Source organism: Thalia democratica, chromosome 5, assembly GCF_965202585.1.
Source record: "Thalia democratica chromosome 5, ktThaDemo2.hap1.1, whole genome shotgun sequence".
Taxonomy (NCBI): domain Eukaryota; kingdom Metazoa; phylum Chordata; class Thaliacea; order Salpida; family Salpidae; genus Thalia; species Thalia democratica.
Window position 1 is genome coordinate 69,708,694 of NC_139169.1, and position 24,000 is coordinate 69,732,693.

A 24,000-nucleotide genomic window follows, 5' to 3' on the forward strand; every position below is an offset into this window, starting at 1 on the left:
ATACAATAAAATTTAGGAATATAATTAGCTATACTAAATAGTTAATTTAAATTACATTTTACTCTAAAATTCAAAACTTAGATGGTTATAAGTTTAGTATTATTTTTAATCCTTTATTCCTGTATGTGGAATTAAAAAGTTAAATGTTTAATATTTTCTTATTTTCAATTATACTTATTAGTTTTGTTATGCTAGTTTTTATATTAGCTTTTCCACTGAATAAGATCTGTATAGTTACTGATTTTTAAGTTTGCCAATAAAATGAACTTGTGTTAATGGTAATTTTTTTTTTCAACTAGCCTGAGTTATTCCAAAACTAATGCCATGTTTAGAAAGATTTTGTAATTAAAGCTGATTTATTTAATCACACATTGCTAAAACTGCTGTTTCTTCTCAAGTTTTAATGGGATAAGATGTAAAGATTTTAACTTATGTAATTTTTTTTATCTTTAAGTTATAGATAAGTTTATGTTTTATAAATAAGTTGAAAAATGTTACTGGACAAATTCTCAAGTGTTTGTTATTTAAAGTTTAATTTCACTTTTAAAATATATAAACTATCATGTACATAGTTTTAAATACTAATACTACATATAAAACTGTATTTTATTTTTTATAGTTAATTACTTTAAAATATATCTTAAGTTTATCAGTTAAATGTCAAAAACTTTGTTGTTTAAAAAAACTACTTATATAGTTTTCAATAGCTTGGTTTTTTAGGTTTTAAAAAAATCATACAATCAATTCAACGGATAAATTATTTTTCAATAATACTAAAAATATGTTAGTTTGAATGATTTAAAGCTTTATTTCTCCTTTATCGAAAACAAAGAACAAATAAAGAATTTTTAGACTTTGAATATTTTTAATAATTTTTTTTAAAACACTGTTTTACATTTTAATAATCATTTTTCACTAAGATATTGTACCAATTAAACAGTCTTTTAGATATCTTAGCTTGTTTAAAAGCTTGGAGTATTAATTCATTTGTTTGTTTAATTTGTTAATAACAACTTCTACTTGTCTGGTTTTAAAGTAAATTTTTATAAGTATAATAAGTTTTGTGAGGTTGAGATGTCCAAGCTTTCTTTCAAAATTTCAATTTTTTTAAATTTTGAATCTTTTTAAATTGCTTTTGAAATTACCTTATACTTAAAGTTAGGTATTTTTTTATCTTAGATTACGAGTTTGACAACTTAGATAGCTCATAAAATACTAATTGAAGAAAAAAACATTTTAAAATAATTGATTTTATTTGGAAAGTATACTTAAAGGTCAATTGATCAGGAAAAAGCTAAGTCAGATTTTATTCAATAAAATTATTTTTTAATTTATTTCTACATTTATCTCTAACCCACTAAAACTTAAACAAAAAAATAAAGTGTTAATAGCTAGAGTAAAAAAATACAAAAAAATATGTATTTTCATTTAGCTGACTCAGTTTTTTTTTTTTCAGTTCAAACTTATTTTAAAGTCTACTAGCCATTTTATTTAACTAACAGTATTATTATTAGTTAATTTTATAATTTTCAGCCGTTACATTTTAAAAAACTTTAATACTTTTTAATGGAAGAAGTAAATTTGGCTCATTTTCTGTGTTTGTTTGTTTGAAGTTAAAAGCAAAAAAATATAAAGTAATTGTCGATGCTTGTGTTTTCAATAAGTTCATAACATTTCACTTACTATAAACACTAATAGTTATAATAATTTTATAATGTAGTTGTAGATTTCTAAACTCGTTTAAATTATGCTTTTGGTTATTATTGACAAAGTTCAAAAAAATTTCAACCAATACAGTTAGCATGAAACTGAACTTGTTTAAATTGTTGAAAAGTTTTTTTTAGTTGTACTTCTTCCTAATATATCAGCTGAATCATTTTTTTAATTTGAAACTTTACTTTATGAAATACATAAAAGCTTTTAAAAATTATTATAACAACAGTTTTTTAGACTTTTAAAACGATAACTAAGTAAATTAGCTTAAACTTCACTAGCTTTACTTGTTGTTTCATGCGTTTCTTTGTAACAGGTTGAAAATAATTATATAAAAAATTATAAAAAGTGTATATGATGTTGATTGGCTCTTCAAATTCAATAACCACAGACAACCAGATTTGTAAAAGTTTAAATGAACATACTCCAAAAATTATTTTTGGCTCAAAAACATTTACTTTGAGTTCAGACAAATTTATTAATAGTTTGGGTTATTTAAAATTCAAAGATTTTCTTCATATCATCAACAAAAAAGAAGTCTGCATAAATTTTTATTGTTTTGAAAAAAAGTATTTTTAAAGCATTATTAAAAACTATAATGAAAGGTAGTTTAAATTTTCTTTGTTAGATATTAATCAACTTATAGTGACGCTAATTAAGTTTTTTTTTTTTGAATTTTTCTTTTATTATTAAGCAAAAATTGTACGAATGTTTTAGTAAAAACTAAGTTTTAGTTTAATGTGTATATTATATATTAACTTGTTTTCTTTAGGTAATGTGGAAATAAAAGAAGAAAATTTGATACAACTTTTGGATGCAGCAAACTACTTGGAATGTGAAAAAGCAAAAAATACTATTAGTTACTACATTTTCAGAAAATTAAACTTAAAAAACTATATATTTTATTTCAAAATAAGTAAACTATATAACCTAAAACGTCTAACTAGTTACCTTTGCAATTATTTATTGCAGAAGTATATCTTAAATGAAGATAAAAACTCATTTTTTCAACTCAACATTGAAGATATATGCTTAATATTTTCTTGCTCTGAACTGCAAATATCTTCAGAATTAGAGCTTTTCAATGCTGCAGTCGATTGGATAAATTACAAATTAAAAGAACGTACCAAACACATGAATACACTTCTAAAATTAATAAGACTGCCTTTGCTCTCTAACAGAATATTAACTGATGTCGTGAAAAGTCACCATTTATGTAGTAAAAGTATAAGTTGTAAGAAAACAGTCAAAAAAGCAATCAATAGTAGAAACCTCTGTAAAACTAAGTCATCAAACATTCAGTTTCAAAATCGCTATTACCATAGTTTATTTGAATCGAAACAGATTATGTTAATAGGTGGAATGAAAATCCAAAAATTTTCTGATTTAAAAGTTTTCCATGATACTGCCAGTTACTATTTTCTTAATGGTTTTAATAGTAAAATAACTATAGTACTCGGAATGACAACGAATAAAATGCAAGAACAAAGAAACGAATGCAAGACTGCGGTAATTGGAAGTAAAATATATTGTTTTGGTGGTCGAGATTCAAATCATAACGATGTGCAGTCTTCTGAAGTTTACTGCAGAAAATCTAACACTTGGAGTTTAATTGCTTTTTTTCGTGGTACATGTCTTAAATATTGCTGTGTTTGTTCGTTCATGAACAAAATATATGTTTTTGGAGATTTATGGGGCGACAATTGGGTTTATGACCCTGTAGAAAATAACTGGAACACACTTACTGATTGCATTGTACAAAGATTCAATACTTCCTGCACAGTTTTAGAAGGTCAATGTGTTGTAGTTGGTGGTGAATATAGAATGACAAGTGGCTATGACGAATTGAAGTCAGTTGAAACGTATGACCACTACTTTAAAAAATGGTCATTTTTAGCCGACATGCAAACTAAAAGATTTAAAGCATCAGCTGTTACTAAAGGAAACAAGTTGTTTGTTTTAGGAGGATTTGTAGAAGAAACAAGCGAAGTATACGATTCTATATCTAAAAAGTTTTCTTACATAAATTTATGTTATATCAGGTCTTTAGAAAGATTGAAGCCGATCATTTTAGGTAATTGTATTACGATTTACCATGAAGGTACAGTTTACAAATATCATATCAATGAAAATAAATGGTCTGAAAGAAACTATGAATACTTAAACGAAGAACTTCCTTTTAACTGTGCTTGCGTTAAAATAAACAAGGTTTTAAAGTAACAAATTGTTTATTCACTAAAAAAATTGAGCAAAACATACTTCACATTCTGAACAGTCTTAAAAATTAAAAAATGTCATGGGATTTTTTATACCAACCTACATTAAATTATATTCTTGCATGAGATTAGCCTGTATTTTTAAACTATGTAAAATTTTTGCATTATAATTTCTTTTTTATAAAAAGAAATAATATGGTTTAAATATAAGCAAATTTACAAAATAATTTTTAAAAAAGTTTCAAATTAACACTGTTACGTAAAGAAATTTAATATGTTTTACTTGAACAATTTCTTCTATGATTTCAAGTTTTTTCACTCTACAATGAAATATCTATTGGTTGGATTTTTTTTTGTATTGTTAGAAGTTTTTTTTTAATTATAAATCTTAAAGAAAGTAAATAATACATTACTAGCTTTATAACTGAAAATTAAGTTTGTTTTTTTTTAACTTAATTCTCTTTAATCGCTACTATGTGTTTTGTTTAGCTATTAGATAATGTCTATTTAGTATCATTTTATGACAAGTATTTAAACAAACACTTTAAAAATTTCATTCCAATAATAAATAAGAAAGCAGTTGTTATTAGTAAATATAAGTAATTTAAATTTTAGTACTATACAACGTTTTGTTTTATGACATTTTTGCTTATAAGTGATGACATTAGAAAAATTAGTAATTTATGATATATGTATACATAAAAATTGCTTAATTTAAATATTATTTAAAACTTATTAACAAACTACTTTAATTTAAACTAAAGTTTTACATGTATAAAAAATATATTTCTAAAACATACTAACAATTTAAAACAAAATTGTTCCGTATTCTAGTTATATTTAAAAAATAAGATGTTAGTTACACAAAGCTTAATTTATTTATAATAGATTAATTTGATCTTATCTAACCTTCAGTAATCTTTCTTAAGTTCGTTGACAAAACTAAGCTTATATACACTGTTACTGTACTGTTAAACACTCATTGTTAAATGAATTTTTAATTTATTATTAACAATGCTTAATATATTTTACGATTAATGAAAGCAAATTAAAATAAAACAATTAAAGTTTTTTGTTTTTCCTTGTTTTTGGTAAACAGCAACTTAACTTATATACCTTATAAGATGCAAAGTTTCATATTTAAAGTTAACTTAACTGAAAGCTTTTATTAAAACGCTTCCCTAAAACATGTCTGATTTGTTAAACTATCCACGTTATATATTACAAACAGTAAAAAGTATGTATACACTTAGTACTAAAACTTTTAAAAAACATAAACTTTAATACTTGTTGTCTTTTTGAACGGCTGCTATTTCATAATCTTTTTTAAATTGCTAATACCATCAAATTGCAGCTAACGACCATCAGCAACAATAACAATAAGCACTGAACTGCACTAAACCTAAATAGTCGCAGAACTTCGCACTGATTGTTGTTGATGGTCTTCCGGTTAATTTATTTACTATCTCTAATATAAAACGATTAAAAAACAGAACAAGTAATATGGCTTGTTGTTTATAGTATTGGAGTAGAAAGTGAAAATTTGAAGTGTTTAATTTTAAAAAGACTTATGTCTACTTATTTTTATCTTTAAATAAAATAATTACTTCGTAAGATATAAATAAAAATTCGTTAGGTGAACTATAATATTCTGAATAAATAAGCAACATATTTTAAAATGTTTTTTTTTTAAATATGAACCATGTCGCAAAAAAAGTGCTCTAACAAATAATAAAAAACGGTTCAGCTTGTTTTATCTAAAATTTGTTTAGTTTCTTATTTTTTGTAACATTTCTCGTCAAAATTCTTTCAAAACTGAAAGTTAGTATGATTAATTTATACCGGTATGTAAAATTAAAGCTCTTAATAAAAGTATAAAAACAAGTAATTATTTAGTTAAATCCACACAATACTTGTTTAAATGTGTATACAGTAGACTACCGCTATAGTAAGCAAATTGAACCCGACCAAAAAGTGAGTACTTAGCACGGGTAGTGCGTACTTTTTGACGACATAATACAATATGAAATTTAGTTGTTTGTTTTTTACAACTAGCCACCAAATAATTAAGCCAAATAAACAAGTCTTTTTATTTTAAATAACATTTGATACATAGTTCTATTCTGCAAAATTTTTTAATAGATTTTAAAATGATTCATTTTTTCTACAAAAAGTCTACATAATGCGAGAGAACCTAAGTTTAGTTAGAACATTTATTATAATTTTCCATTAGCTAAAAAGTGTTTGATTTTTTGTTTGTTTAAAAGCAAAACGTTTCAGAAATGTTTTTGTAAGAAAGTTTATATCAGTAGAAACATTTATAGTATAAGTGCACAATGATAAGATTCTTATTAATTTTTTTTAACTTTAGTTTTTTGTTGTTGTTGCTTCTTTTTATATGTTTATTTTGACTTGATAAAAATTGTAACTGTTTTTTGTGGTTAACTAGTTTTGTATTATGTCACATTAAAATTAGCCTTTTTTTTGCAGATATTCTGAAAGTTTTTGAATAAAAAAAATTTAGAAATTTTAGAAAAATATAGAGAAATTTAGAAAAATAGATGGAAAGCGTCAGAAAATGACTCTATGGAACAAGTCAATGGAGAAATTTTTTTGTCTTTCTAGGTAAGTGCGTACTTAAGGCGAGATGCGTACCAAAACAAGTGCGTACTTAAGCGGTAGTCTACAGTACTTTACTTCAATTCTTAGTTATTTTGCAGATATTCAGATATGCGAAAACCTAAATAAACTTCTTACAAAAGTTACAAAAAATCAAAGTAAATAAAGTTTGTTGTTTAACATTTCTAATATATGTTTATATCAGATTTAAACAATAAATTATTTTTAGGTTTTTTAATTAAATTTTAACAACACATTGTTTTTTCTAAAAGAGTTTATTATCAAAGTAACAAATTTTACTCAAAAATATGCGAAAACGGTGCTTTAAAATTCTTCTGAGCTTTTTTTTCTATTATTAGTTTAATACAGTCGCTCCAAATGCTACACATTAAGAGTTAATTTAAAATTTTAAAGTAAAAAGCTTATTTACTTCCTAATAAAAATTTGTTAAAATAATGATCTTTTAATTGTTTGAAAAGATCAGTTTTCGTCTTACTTCGTCTAGCTTGTAAATTTTTTATATTTGAGATTTTATATTCAAGTTATTCTAAATATTTAAGTACAATAACTCAATATATTTTTAACAATTAGAATTTTGAAACTTAACATTTGTATCCTTGAAGGTCTTTTTTAAACTGTCTCTGTTTTTTTTTTCCCTAAACTGTATTTTATCAGCAGTCACATTTCTAATACAGTGAATTTTCATTGTATACTTTGTTGTTTAATCACAGCTTTATACTTTAAATTGGAAACTATCGATACTTGTTTTTGGCTGAGGTGATTGAAACTTTAAATTTGCATCCTTTAATGTCTTATTCAAATTGTCTTTTCTTTTTTCTGCCATTGAAGTGTTTTTTATAATTAATGAAGTTTTTATCACAACGCATTTTTACTAAGACTATTTTCGTTTGATCAAAATTTAATATATTAAATACAAATATAAAACCTCAAGACAAATTCATAAATTTTCCAAGTTTGATGGAATTCAATGTAACTATATCTTTCTTGGCAACTTGTACTTAATTTAATGCTTTAACTGCTACTTAAGTATAAGTTTCCTTTGAGTTAAATTTAATTACAAGTATTATTTTTTGAATGGGTGTTGAATATCGGTCAAATAGCAAAACATAAGAGACAGTCTTAGTAAGACATGTAAAGATGCAAATATAAGGTTGTGATGTTCTCATATAAAAATAATTATCGAATTTTTTTATGTAAAGTGTAAAGCTGTGTTTTAGCATTAACATTTTCAAAGAATATTTAGTGTATTAAAAATTCCATTGCTAATGAAAAATCGGTATAAAAGAAAAAAAAGTCAGAGGTAATTTAAATAGAACATCCTAGATGTAATTATTAATTTTTATGTTCTTACATATAAATAAAAATCTTTTTAAAATCTGAATTATAAGGTTTTGATAAAACGAAAAAATACACAACAAAAAAGTAGTATATCAAAAATTTAACAACTGAAAATATGGTAAAAATATAAAAAAGACCTTGATGGATTCACAAGTTAATTTTAAACGTTTTAAATTCTTAAAAAAAATATTGAGTTATTGTATTTGAAATTTTCTAAAAATTTAAATATAAGAATGTCGAATATCATAAAAACTTTGTGCTAATCGGAACCAGTCACAATAAATTAGGTAAGTAACACGTATAATATTTAAACATGCTGTTTACTAACTAAGTTGGGCAATATTTTATAGTCAACAAAAATGATTATATGTAACTCTGTAAAAGTTTTCGTAAACTATTATCATAGCGAATATAAATATTGTTTACTTTGCTTAATTCACTTTTAAAAACATTTAATTGACCAGCTGTTACTTCAAAGAGCAATATTTAAGCACAGTGTACCGCGTAAAAGTTATCAATTTTAAAATTTTTAAAGTACGCATAAGTTACTCATTATGAAGTTTTTTGTCAGGTTGTAAGTCATAATTTATGAAACATTTATATAAAACTACAGTTTGATAAATCACTTTGCATATTTAACTATTTGTGCAAATTAAAAGAAAAATAATCTCTTTGTATTTTTGGTAGCTCAATTGCAGTGTCAAAGTCGACACAAAACTGACGAATATCTTCATTTTTTATATTGACTAAATAGTCAATTCTAGTCTTTGAAAGCTTAATTACGATGTCACATATAAAATCGCATCTGCAAAAAATTGACGAATATCTTCAAGTTTACTGCTAATCCTATTTATGATTTGATCTCTGACGATCAGTAGATGTCAAATCACAGATAGGATAAGCAGTAGAAATTAGAATGCTGTAAGTGACAGCTGGTAAGTATTTTGCTGCTAATGTTTTCTATAACGTTAGTTCGACACAATAAAACACACTTTTATAACTTTATTGTACTAAAAAGTTAGTGTTTCATAAAGCACAAGTTATAATTTTTTGTCATAAAAACAAAACATATTTACTAAATTGAGGTTAAACTATTACTTAAATCGACGATTTTGAAACAAATTCATATTACTATTAGAAATTGTGTTTTCTTGTAAAAAACAGGTCTTGGCAGGATTTGTGAGTATGACAGTCAACAAGTCTCTTTTGTATAAACAAAAACTTAAAATTCAATTGTTGATTTGTTATCAATTGAAAGAATTTACAATTTTTACAGGGATTATTGAAACAACTAAGGTTAATCTTTTTTTTAGAAAAGTGTTTTTGTTACCTTTGTGTTTTTAGCTATTCATATTGAAGTTTTGAAGCAAGTTTTTTGGTGTTTAAAATTTTGAATTGCTGTATTAAGTGTTTTGTAAATTGTTTCCAAAGGTTGTTCGACTTTACACACTAAAATCTAAGCTAAACCAAAAAATGATTACAATGCTTTTTAATAAAAAAAAACTTATTGTCAGTTTTATTTAATTTATAATTTATTAATTAATTTTGTAATTATTTGTATGTAATAAAAGAATTCTTAACTCATTTAAGTTATGCTTTTGGATATTGTTGCCAAATCTCAGAAAATTTCCAACCAATACAATTACCATGAAACTGAACTGGTTTAAGTTGTTGAAAAATTTTTTTTAGTTGTAATTCTTTTTATTACACCAGCTGAATTTTTTTTTTAATTTTAAAACTTTACTTTATGAAAAAGATAACAGGTTTAAAAAAATATCATAACAAGAGTTTTTTAGACTTTTAAAACAATAATTAAATAAATTAGCTTAAACCTCACTAGCTTTGCTTCTTGTTTCATGAATTTCTTTGAAACAGGTTGAAAATAATTTTATAAAAAATTATAAAAAGTTTATATGATGTTGATTGGCTCATCAAATTCAATTACCACAGACAACCAGATTTGTAAAAGTTTAAATGAACATACTCGAAAAATTATTTTTGTCTCAAAAACATTCACTTTATGTCTTAGTTCAGACAAATATTTTAATAGTTTGGGTTATTTTAAAATCAAAGATTTTCTTCATATCAACAAAAAAGAAGTGTGCATTAGTTTTTCATGTGTTAGAAAAAATATTTTGAAGAAATATTAAAAATTATAATCGAAGGTAAATTAATTTTCTTTGTAATTTATTAATTAACTTAAATGACAGTAATTAGGTTTTTTTTTGACCTGAAATTTTTAATTTGTTAAGCTAAAATTGTACGACTATTTTATTAAAAACTAAGTTTTAGTTTAATGTTTATATTATAAATTAACTTGTATTTTTCAGGTAATGTTGAAATAAACGAAGAAATTTTAATACAACTTTTGGATGCAGCAAACTACTTGGAATGTGAAAAAGCAAACAACTATCAGTTACTACATATTTAGAAAATTAAACTAAAAAATTTTTTTATTTTACTTTAAAATAAATAAACTATATAATTTAAAATATCTAACTAGCTACCTTTGCAACTACTTATTTCAGCAGTATATCTTAAATGAAAATAAATTATTTTTTTTCCAACTCAACTTTGAAGATATATGCTTAATGTTTTCTTACTCTGAACTGCAAATATCTATCTTCAGAGTTAGAGCTTTTCAAGGCAGCAGTCGATTGTATAAATTACAAACCAAAAGAACGTACCAAACACATGAATACACTTCTAAAATTAATAAGACTTCCTTTGCTCTCTAACAAAATATTAACTGATGTCGTAAAAAGTCACCAGCTATGTGGAAAAAATATAAGTTGTAATAAAACGGTCAAAAAAGCCATCAAAAGTAAAAACAACTGTAAAACTAAGTCATCAAACATTCAGTTTCAAAATCGCTATTACCATAGTTTTTTCGAATCTAAACAAATTATGTTAATAGGTGGAATGAAGATCCAAAAATTTTCTGATTTAGAAATGAATCATAACACTGCTAGTTTGTATTTTCTTAATGATTTTAATAGTAAAAAAACTGTAGTACCTTGTATGACAACGAGTAAAATGCAAAAGCAAAGGTTTAATTGCAAGACTGCTGTAATTGGCAGCCAAATATATTGTTTTAGCAGTCAGGATACATTACTTTCAAATCGAAAACTCTTAAACTCATCTGAAGTCTACTGCAGAAAAACTAACACTTGGAATTTAATAGCTCCTTATCCTGGTACATGTTTTGAGTATTGTTGTTTTTGTTCATTTATGAACAAAATATATGCTTTCGGAGATTTACGGCACAGTAATTGGGTTTATGATCCGGTAGAAAATAGTTGGAACAGACTTACTGATTGTACTGTAAAAAGATTCTATGCTTCTTGCACAGTTTTTAAAGGTCAATGTGTTGTAGTTGGTGGTGAATATAGAATGACAAGTGGCTATGACGAATTGAAGTCAGTTGAAACGTATGACCACTACTTTAAAAAATGGTCATTTTTAGCCGACATGCAAACTAAAAGATTTAAAGCCTCAGTTGTTACTAAAGGAAACAAGTTGTTTGTTTTAGGAGGTTTTTTTGAAGAAACATGCGAAGTATATGATTCTATATCTAAAAAGTTTTCTTACATAGAACCATGGAATATCTATTGTTCAGAAAGTTTAAACCCGTTGATTTTTGGCAATTATATTATTCTTTACTATCAGGGTACAGTTTACAAATATCATATCAATGAAAATAAATGGTCTGAAAGAAACTATAAGTACTTAAATGAAGAACTTCCTTTTAACTGTTCATGCGTTAAACTAAACAAGGTTTAAATAAATAACTTATATATTAACTATATAAATTGAATAAAACATACTTCACATTTTGAAAAACTTTAAAAATCAAAAAATATGGTGGTAGTTTCTGTATAAAATTACAGAAAATTATATTTCTACATGAATTTAACTTGTATTTTTAAACTATGTAAACTTTTTACATCATAATATCTTTCTTTACATAAGGAGATAATATGGTTGAAAGTTTAGCAAATTTTCAAAATATTTTTTTTAACGTTTCAAAAAAACATAGTTTTACTTCAAAAACCTATTTATATGTTTTACTTATACAATTTCTTAACGATTTCAGTTTGTTTCGTTTTACAATATAATGTACACTATGGATATTATATTTAGCTAGTTTATTTTTTATGTATTGTTTAATACTTGTGTATAATTGTAGGTCTAAACAAATGTAAATAGTAAGTTTCATGCTACAAGAATTGGAAGTTTTAGTTGTTTTTCAAACTTAATACTTTTTAATTTCTTAAGTGTGTTTTGTTAAGCTAGCTGATGTCTATTTATTACATTTTCATGATTAGTAATTAAACATAGACTGATAAAATTCTTAATCCAATAATAAATAAGAAAGAAGTTGTTACTAGTTAACATAAGTAATTTACGTTTGTGTACGATTCAACGTTTTCTTTTATGACACATATGCTTATAAGTAAAAGTTTTAATAAAACGTATATTTTATGAAATATGCATACTTAAAATTTGTTTTGCTTAAATACTATACTTGTAAGCTAATTCTTACTTGATAGTAACTCATACTTGAAAGCTAACTTATACTTGGTAGCTAAGTCATACTTTGTAGCCAACTCCAACTTGGAAGTTAAGTAATACATTTTTGCACATTCTCACTCGAATGCTAATTTTTACTTGGTAGCTGAGCTCAGTACTTTAATAGCTATATCTTTGGCAATCATCATCATAGGACAGCGGTCGGCAAAGTGCGGCACCCAGGCCAACTGCGGCCCACGAAGGATAAATCGTGGCCCGCGAGCAAGTTTATTTTGAAATAGAATGCGGCCCACGAAAGATAGATCTGCGGCCCGCGAGCAGGTAAATGTGGCCTGCTTAGCAGAAACATATTTAGTAATAACTTTTGCTAATTAATAAATTTCTTTAAGAATGTTTTCAGACCAGTCTAAAATTAATGTATAAAATTATGTGCTTTTTTAAAACTGACTTAAGCGATTTGTTTTTTTTTTACTTTGTTTTTTTTAAGCGATTTGTTTAGTGCAATAACTTCTCACTAAACGCTTTTAAGTTTACGCTTAATCTTTTTATATGCATTATTTTATTGGAGATACAGAATTTCTATAATGCTTAATAAAAAATAAAGTTTTCTTCTTCCTTAATGACTGAGTAAAGTTTTATACTTTCGTTAGAAGTATTTAAGAAACTTAATTGCCCTTTCAACCTGACCTATAACATTTTTTTTGTTATATATTTAACTCGCTGTTAATAAACTTCATTATTTCTTTATTATGTAAACTTTATTGGAAAAAGTTTGTCAAGCGAACAGATTAGTTCAAAAAAATTAAAACCTAGTTTATACTTTTGAAAACATGAAAAAGTGGTCCACTATATAAAAAATTTACAAACTGACCAATAAATTTTTTTCAAGCTTGTTTTTTATAGAGAATTAGGCTGTAAGAAAATAATAAAAACTTATTATGTAAATAAGATAGTACAATGTTATTTAAGATTTAAGTTTATTAGTCAATGTAAATTTTATTCTAATAAATATGTATGACTTTAAAATAAAACGGTCAAAGTAAACTACTAAAATCACTAAAAATAATAAACTACATGAAGGTAAAATTTTCTTTAGAGTTACTAAAACTAAAACTTAGTTTAAATGCCACTAACACTAAAACTACGGCCTGCAAAGATTATTGAAACTTTTGGCCCGCGATTATCAACTACCTGCCGACCCATGATCTAGATTTTAGATTTTTGTGCATTAATTTTTTACAAAATCGAAAATATTTGAATATAGTTTATTTACCAAGTAGAAATTATATACAAAATTGAATACACAGTTAACTCACAATAGTTGGCTGATCGTTAAGTTGTATTTACAAATGGACCAAAGGTACAATCAAAAAAGCTATTTAAAAAGAGAGAAGTAAGAAAAACAAATAACGTAAATAGAACTGACAAATTTAGCTCCACATGGTCAACATAGAACTGAAAAAAAAAATTCGATAAAGTCAAAAAAAACTGAAAAACTATTCCCCACTAGTCAAAATAAAACTGACTAGTTTTATGTTCACAAACTCAAAATAGAATTGAAAAACTTTTGGTTTATGAAATTAAAATAGAACTGACATGGTATAATTCCTAATAACTCATGAGAGTATTGACATTGTATGAGTAAAAATAAGTTTTACAAAGTTTTGACCAATTTTATGTTAAAGTGAGTCATTTTAAATTTATGTGAGGTTTTCAAATCTTAATTGCAAAGTAAAAAAACAATATCTATTAGTAACTAAGACAACAAAGACCAGTAACATGCTGAAAACTTAATATGTTTCATAGGCGTTCGCATAGGAATGACAATTAAGTGATATTTTCAGTTGGAAAAATTGTTTCAATTAAAATGTTTTTGTTATTTTTTTGCCTTGTTATTAAAAACTTAAATTAATGTAAACTAAATATTCTAAAAAAGCTTGAACAGCTTTTTTCCGGTGCATAACTTACTAAAAATATATAACAGAGTGCATTTCATTTTGTTTAAATTTATTTAAGTACTTTCAAATAGGACTCGTCAGAAATTGTTTCCTACTGGATTGCAATGAGTACAAATTGAAATAAAATTATACTGCAGTTTAAAGTTTCAAGATATAAAATGACGTAATAATCAAAAGTTTAAAATTAAATAAGTTCTAATGCTAAACAAATTTGGTATACTAATAAAACTCGGTAGAATTAAAACAATCTAAATAAAGAAGCGATAAAAATTTTTTAAATTAAAACTATGCTTAAAAATATAGTTTAACAAGAAACTAATTACTTTAAAATTACTACTATAAGGATTTAAAAAGTCTAGTTTGGTAAACGAACTTTTTCTGTTTACATGTTTATTAAAATTCGATAAAATTCGAATAAATTCTTTTTTAAGATAAAAATTTTCTAAGATGTGTTATAAATTATGTTTAAAGGTAAGTAATAAATTTTTGTTTATTAATAAACATCTTAAAAAATTATATAAAAATTATATGATGTTGATTGGCTCACTAATTTTAATAACTACAGACAACCAGATTTGTAATATTCAAATGAACATACTATAAAAGTTATTTTTAGCTGAAAAACATTTACTTTTAGTATAAGTTCAGATAATTTTTTAGTTACATATAGTTATTTTAATAGTTTGTGTTAATTACAAAAAAAAGATTTTCTTCATATCATCAACAGAAAAGAAATATGCATAAATAATTTTTGTGTTGATAAAAATATTTTTGAAGCAATATTAAAAATTATAATGAAAAGTAAGTTAAAGTTTTTTTGTTAGTTATAAATTAACTAATAGTGACACTAATTAAGTATTTTTTTAACCTGAATTTTGTTTTATTGTTAATATCAGTAAAAACAAACTTTTTATTTAATGTGTATATAATATATTCAATTCTACTTTTAATGTGGAAATAAACGATGAAAATCTTATACAACTTTTGGAAGCAGCTAACTATTTCGAATGTGAAAAAGCGAAAAAAACTATCAGTTACTACATATTCAGAGAAAAAAACTTAAAAAACTATCTATTTTATTAAAAAGTATGTAAGTTATATAATCTGAAAATCCTAACTAGCTTCCTTGGCAATTATTTATTGCAGCAGTATATCTTATATGAAAACTCTTTTTCCAACTCAACTTTGAAGATATATGCTTAATGTTTTCTTGTTCTGAACTGCATATATCTTCAGAGTTAGAGCTTTTCAATGCAGCAGTCGACTTGATAAACTTCAAACAAAAAGAACGTACCAAACACATGAATACTGATTGTATTGTAAAAAGATTCCATACTTCCTGCACTATAGGTCAATGTGTTGTAGTTAGTAGCAAAGATAATAAAAGCTGTCACAAATTGAAGTCGGTTGAAAAGGATGATCATTACCTTATAAAATGTTCATTTTTAACCGAATTGCAAACTAGAATATTTAAAGCTTCAGTTGTTACTATAGGAAACAATCTGTTTGTTTTAAAAAGAATTTTAGAAGAAAAATGCGAAGTATATGATACTAAATCTAAAAACTTTTCTTACAAAGAACCATGCTATATTGGTTCTTTAAAAATTTTAAGCCCGATGATTTTTGGTGATTGCATTGTTATTTACTACGGGCGTACAGTTTTCAAATATCATACTAATAAAAATAAATGGTCTGAAAAAAACTATAAACACTTGAAAGAAGAACTTCCTTTCAGTTGTTCATGCGTTAAAATAAACAAGGTTTTAAATTATAAGCTTGTTTTTAAATTATATAAATTAAATAAAACATTATTCACCTTCTGAACAACTGCAGTAAACAAAAAAATGTTGGTAGTTTTTATATCAAATTACAGCAAACTGTATTCCTACATGAGTTGAACCTGTATTTTTTTTACCATTGAAATTTTTTACATAACGTTTCTTTAATTACAAAAAGAAATAAAATGGTTTAAAGTTTAAGCAGATTTTTAAAATATTTTTTAAGAGTTTAAAAGAAACAGTTTTACTTATACGAATTCTTATACGATTTTAATTTGTTTCGCTTTACAATATAATCTATACTAATTGACATAGTTTAACAAAATCTGTTATCTTTAAATATTCAAAAGTTTTATATTGATTAGCTTTCTCTACAATCTATATCAAATAAAATATAAACTTTAAAATTTACAAATTGACACTTTTTACTCTTTTCGAATTCAATAATTAAAACCAATTATGTACAACATATATTTTTTTAACAAAAAATAGCGGCGAAAGTCAGCAGAGCAAAAGCCTGGACTTTCGTTTGCCGTGAGACAAGCTCAAGTTTATACTTTTTTAATTACAATTGTTTGTCAGTAAAAAAAAAACTTTAAGTAAAATATCGCTATTGAAAAGTTTTATCAAAAAAAGGTTAACTATACAAGTTGAGAAGTAGCGCAACGTTTTTTTGTAAGTTAAACACAAATTCTCATTTAAAACCATTGTATAAATGATAAAGAGTTATAGACACTTGATGAAAGTTTGAACGTTTTAAGTTGGAACATTATTCTCGGGTAGCTTTTTGATATACAAAATAAATTTGTAGCTGTTTTGCTTAAAAACCATGGCTGTTAGAACTTAACGTAATTCATTTACAAAAGAAGAATAAATCGTCAAACGTCTATTCTTGACAATTTAACGTCAAAAAAATAAAATTTATTTAGAATTTATATTTATTTGATATACGTTTGTAACGGTTTGCTTTTAAAAAATTTTGAAATAATAGAAAAAAAATTAAAATAGTTTGTAGCAGTGACAAGAAAGCTTAGAGCTTTTAAGAATACCTAGCAACTGTTTATGAGTTTTCAAATAATTTTAGAAATTGTAGTCTGATAATAGAAGAATGTATAACAGTTTATGAACTTTACTGCAAGATCAACAAAAACAGCATCCGAGACAACCTACAACCGGTTTGTTCCTTATTAGGACTCATTAGGCAGGCAAAGTCGCCAAAAACCGCTGTTGTGATCTTAACCTAGCGGGCTTAATTACAAAGTACTGAAGCGACCGTTTATGGGTAAAGTCAAAAAAGTTGACTCAGCTAAATCATTCACAGCCCAAAGTCTCAGACATTGTCAGCTTATTGTGAGGTTATAGTCTGCGCTCGTTTGATCAGTTTTCACCAATAGTTGTTACGGCCATCATCAACAGAGTTGAGTAACATCATACAAACTTTTAAAATCACAAGAGCGGTTTTCGCGTCTATTTCTGCCTGATAAGTACTAATTAGGACGAAACCGGTCGTAGGATTGTCTCAGATGTGTTGTTGTTGATCTTGCGGTAAAGTTTAAAAATTGTTATTGATGGCGCGAAACATATCAACTCTGTTGATGATGGCCGTAATAACTATTGGTCAAAAAAAAAAAAAAAAGGTTTTTTTTATAAGGCTAGATTGCAAAGAAATTGTTTGAATTTCTACTGTTTCATAAAATGCTTTGGCTAATAAAAAAACTAAACTGGAAACTTTAATCATGCATGTCTTTTTTTCGCAAAATGTAAATTTACATTTAAAAATATGCACTTTATATAAATTAAGTTTAAAAATTTTTTAAAGATAGAAACGATAACGGCTTTATTTTTATAGTGTCTTTTTGTTAGCTAAGTAGTAAACTTTTATTTTGGCGTTATTAATTAGGTTTTTAAAGTGTGACTTTAAATACCTTGTATGAGTGCTCACAAAACTTTAATATTTTATTATGATGAATTAGCAATTGAATGATTTCTTAGCACCATAAAATTTATATTGCTTTCAAAAGTTTCAACTAATAAACTTATACGAACTAAACTTTTAAAACAAAACACGTTGTTATATGTACACTGATGATAAAAATAATATATAAAATGACATCATAACTTTAAAGCTATAAAACTAAAAAATCAAAGAAAACATCAGCAAAAGTCTATCTAATTCTTAGCCTGGACTTTTGTATGCCGTTAGGCAAGCTCATAGTTTTCAAAAAAACTTAATTATACCAAATCGATTAACAGACCTCAGGCCTACAGTATACTGATATCCGGAGTTTTTTCTTATTAAACCCTTTTAATAATAATTAAAAAAAAGTTACAGTCGTCATTATTTTTAAATTGAACTTTTATAATAGTAAAATTATATCAATCAAAATAAGTAAACGCTTTTATCAAATACTTAATTACCAATCGTCTTATGTTTATTTTATTTTGCAGGCTTGAAGATCCCTTAGGGATGAAACATTTTAGCCTTTGTGAATAAATAATTTTAAAAATTAAATAGTTTATAATGATGAAAAAAAATATTTCATATATATGGTAATACAAATAAAAAGTCTAAAAATATGATTAAATTATCTGGAAAAAAATAGTCAAATATTTGTATCTAACATTTATAGTTACACATAAAAAATAGATGTTAGATATATCAAAAAGCACGTTTATACATATAATTAAAAGATAAACATATACACCAGTTGAATTTTCTTTGATAATAAATATTGACACAAGTTATTGTTACTTTTTTTTGAGTCTGATATTTTAAAGCATTTCAAAAAACCATGTGTCCAAAAAACCTGCAGTCGTCAAACTACAAACGGTTTACCACGTTTCGCCATCAAGCTACTGTTTCATGTCTTGATCAGTGATGTTAGCATTGTGTTTCGTCGTGTAAAGTTTTATACAATGTCCACAAGGCAAGCCTGTTCGAACGCTCGCAAACAGAAACTAACAGTTTAAAAAAGACTATGCATTCATATGCAAAATTTGTTTTTCTACAGCATGTTAGATTTAAAGAAAATTAAACCACTTAATTCACGGCAGCTATCGTTCAAAAGAAAACAAGTTTAGTTGAAAATAGATAAACAAACTTCAAAACTAAATTTTTTAAGTTTACTGGCACACAGTTGTATATAAACTAGTAAAATGTGTAAAAACAGTAATACTAAAAAACTTTATTAATTCATTGACACATTAATTACTCCTTTAAAGTAAATAATTACTACAAGAAACTATTTTTGACCCTAAAACTAATTGTTTTTTAAAAGCTAGGACAATTATAATATAGGTTATTTATATATCTAATCTAGGAATATGTGATCTTAAAATAAAACAACCATTTTATATCTAATGACTGAGGTTAATGTTTTAACAGTATTAGGTTTAAATTAATTACAGGTATATTAATATACGGTTACTTTTTTTGATTAGGAGTATTCTAAGTTGACGTATTAACAAAACGTAGCAAACTTATGATTCAAAACAAAAAATAAATAATTATACTTTTATACAAATTTGTAAAATGACGATATTTGCATTTTAACTAGTTTAAATACTAGTATCATAGTGTATGATAAACGTAAAACCTTTAAACAAAACAAAAATAGTATTAAGTTTTTACTAGCTAAGTAACATAACTAGCTAGTTTTACTAATTAGGTACTTACTAAGCTTACATTAATAATATATTTAGACTAAATGTCTTAGTCTAAAAATAAGTAAAAAGCGTTAACTAAATATTATGATTACATTTAAGTTTTATTCTAAATACACAAACACAGATGGTCAATAGTTTAGTATTATTTAAAATATTTTATTCTTTTCTGTGTAGTAAACAGTTAGATTCTTAATTGTTTTTAATATTAGATTTACTTTTGAGTTTTATTATGAAAGTTTTAATATTCATTCCAATACTCATTAAGTCTTTGTTAAGTTAGTTACTTTTACATTTGCAACAAAAACTATCTTTTGTTATTGTTATTTTAGATTTTTAATGCTAGCTTAAGTTATTACAAAACTAATGATAAGTTTAAAAGTTTTGTAAATAAGTCTTGTTTACTTAATAAACAATGCTAAAACTGATGTTTTTCAATATTCCAATATATAAGTAATAAGTTTTTTATTTTATGTATAAGTGTTTTGTTTTGTTGTATTTTTTTTAAAGTAATTTTTAATGATTTAAGAAATGTTTTTGAAAAATTTGTCATGTGTTTTTTAATTTATGTAAACTTTACAAACTATTAACTTTTTAGTTTCTAATGTTATTATATTCTTTTTTAAATTGTATTTTTATTTTTACCATTATTTAATCCAAATAATTTTACAAATTTTACTTGATCAATTGAAAAAAAACTTAATTGTTAACAGAAGTGTTTAATTAGTTAACAAGGCTCTGTTTGTTACGTTATTAACAACAATTAATAAATTTTTATTCAACTTATAAAGTATTTTCAATGATACTAATTAGCTTACTTTGGGACACTTAAAGCTATATTTCTATTCAATTGAAAAAGGAAAATATTATATATACATTTTTTACTATAACAATTTTTACTTTATTTTTTTTTCACCAGTATATTAGCCATTTTTTTTAAGCAGTTAATATTATTTCAAATTAATAAATTTGAACAAAGATCTTACTTTATTTTAATAGAAGAAATGAATTAGCTCAAGTTTTTTGTTTGTTTATTTTAAGTTTGAAAAAAAAAAGTCAATGCATGTATTTGATATGTTACAACGTCACGCACTAAAAATTATTTACAATTACACAACTTTTTGTATTTATAAATTTCTCAGTTTGTTTTAAATTTGTTTTTGGCTATCATTGATTCATTGATAAAGCTGAGACGACTACCAACCACGACAATAAGCTTAAAAATTAACTGATTCAAGTTGCTAAAATGTATTTTTTTCTATTGTAGCAGCTGAACAGTTTTTTAAAACCTGGTATTTGAATTTATGACAAAGAAGAGCTAAAAAAAAGGAAAAATAATGAAATATTTCGAATTTTTACTTTTAAATTATACTTAAATAAACTAGATTAATCCTCACTAGCTTTGCTTGTTGTTACACGAATTACTTCTGAACAGATTATAAATTAGTTTATTAAAAAAAAATATATAAGGGTATGCATGATGTTAGTTGGTTCAACAGATTCCAATCGCACAGACAACCAGATTTGTAAAAGCTTAAATGGACAAAATCTAAAAATAACTTTTGGGTCGACAACATTTACTTTAAGTCTAAGTTCAGATAAATTGATTAATGATTTGGGTCATTTGAAAAATAAAATTTGTCTTAATTTTATCAACAAAAATGAAGTACGCATAAATTTTAGTTGTGGTGAAAAAATCACATTTGAAGCAATATTGAAAATTTTAGTTCAAGGTAAGTTAAATTTTGTTTGTTTAGTTTTAAATAATTATCGTTGCACTAACTAGGTGTTTGTTTATTGAGATAAAAATTATAATATATATTTTTAAAAGTATAAACATTTAAATTGTACGACTGTATTATTAAAAATTATGTTTTAAGATACTGTGTTTAGTATATATACAAAACTCTAGCCTTTTAAGGTAATATAATAAAACTTTTTTTTATAGGTAATGCTGAAATAAACAATGAAAATTTAATACAACTTTTGGATGCAGCAAACTACTTGGAATGTGAAAAAGCAAAAACAACGATCAGTTACTACATTTTCAGAAAGTTGAATACAAAAAATTACTTATTTTATTTTAAAATAAGTAAACTATATAACTTGAAAAATCTAACCAGCTACTTTTGCAATTATTTATTGCAGCAGTATATCTTAGATGAAGATAAAATCTCATTTTTTCAACTAAATTTTGAAGATATGTGTCTTATACTTTCTTGCTGTGAATTGCAAATATCTTCAGAGTTGGAGCTTTTCAATGCAGCAGTCGATTGGATAAATTACAAACCAAAAGAACGTACTAAACATATGAACGCATTTCTTAAGTTAATAAGACTGCCTTTAATACCCAAAAGTATCTTAACTCATGTGGTAAAAGATCATAAACTTTGCAGAAAGGATAAAAGTTGTAAGCAAACAGTTAAAAAGGCATTGAAAAGTATAAATAACTGTATAAATAAAACATCAAGCATTCAGTTTCAAAATCGCTTCTACCATTGTTTATTTGAATCGAATGAGATTATGTTAATTGGTGGAATAGAAAGCTCAATTTATTCAGAATCCAACTTAGCAACTTTTAAAAACGTTGCTACTTACTATTTTCTTAATGAATTTTTTGATAGTATAAAAAACATAATACCCATATTTACAACCGGTAAAATGCAAAAAAAAAGAAAGTTATCCCAGACTGCTGTAATTGGAAACAAAGTATATTGTTTTGGGGGTCGAGATTACAAGCTGAACGATGACTCTTCTGAAGTTTACTGTAGAAAATCTAACACTTGGAGTTTGATAGCTCCTTTTTGTGGTTCACACCTTGAATATTCTTGTGTTTGTTCATTTATGAACAAAATATACGTTTTTTGCGATTTACTTGGCAAAAATTGGGTTTATGATCCTGTAGAAAATTATTGGAACAGACTTACTGATTGCATTATAAAAAGATACAATGCTTCCTGCACAGTTTTCGAAGGTCAGTGTGTTGTTATAAGTGGTAAACAATTTGAAAATAATCATGTCTTACTGAAATCAGTAGAAAAATATGACCATTACTTCAAAAAATGGTCATTTCTAGCTGATATGCAAACTGCAAGGTGTAAAGCAGGAGTTGTTACTAAAGGAAATAAATTGTTTGTTATTGGTGGTTATTTCGAAGAAAAAAGTGAAGTATACGATTCTATTTCTAAAAAGTTTTGTTACATAGCCAGATTTTGGAGTTATCATCTGCATCCTATTAATACAATGATTTTTGGTGATTATATTGTGGTTTACCATGATAACAAGATAGCTAAATATAATATTAACGAAAATAAATGGTCGCATAGATATTATACATACTTAAACAAAGAACTACCTCATGATTGCTCATGTGTTAAAGTACAGAAACTGTTAGCTTGATACATCAAAATAAATTTAACGAAATTAAACAAGACAACAGCAAACCGAACTTGTTTAAAAAATGAGAGTTCTTCAAAACCTCTTTACAGAAAAATATATTATCAATAACTCATTTTTACTTACTTTTTAGAAATTTTTTTTATAGTGTAAAATACTTTTCGTCATTTTCTTTCTAAAAAAAAGTCTTAATTAATATACAATTTTACTCGTAGACTTTTTAAATGTTTTAAAAAAACACTTTACACCGATGTTTATTTCGTTTAAAATTAACAAAATAAAAACTGAGTATACACCTAGGGGCAGAAAGTTGGGGCAGAAACTAAAAGAAAAAATGATGAATAAAATGAAATCAGTCGAAAAATATGACCATTACTTCAAAAAATGGTCATTTCTAGCAGATATGCAAACTGCATATCAGGAAATAAATTGTTTGTTATTGGTGGTTATTTCGAAGATAAAAGTGAAGTATACGATTCTATTTCTAAAAAGTTTTGTTACATTGCCAATTTTTGGGATGGTCATTATAATCCGTACGATGTAGTTGTATTTGACAACTAACTTTTGGTGTACTGGGAATGTCTATAGTATAAGTATGATATTGGTAGAGATAAGTGGTTTGAACGAAATTATCGAGATTGAAACGACGAATTTCCGTGTTGGTTGTTCATTTATTACAGTGCACAAACTTTTAAACTGATATGTTAAAATATTTTTGAACAAGTTTAATATTTCAGATGAATAAACAGTTTTTAAGCTGTTGCA

The 24,000-nt window shown here is 25.0% G+C and overlaps 1 protein-coding gene across 1 annotated transcript in view; it reads left to right on the forward strand.

Moving 5' to 3' along the window:
• The first annotated feature begins 3,174 nt into the window (after positions 1-3,174).
• Positions 3,175-24,000, forward strand: part of LOC145836809 (kelch-like protein 25) — a 38,300-nt gene continuing 17,474 nt past the window's right edge. The window contains exon 1 of the mRNA XM_082944582.1: positions 3,175-3,725. Coding sequence (XP_082800708.1) covers positions 3,175-3,725 — 551 coding nt within the window. The remainder of the gene's footprint in view (positions 3,726-24,000) is intronic.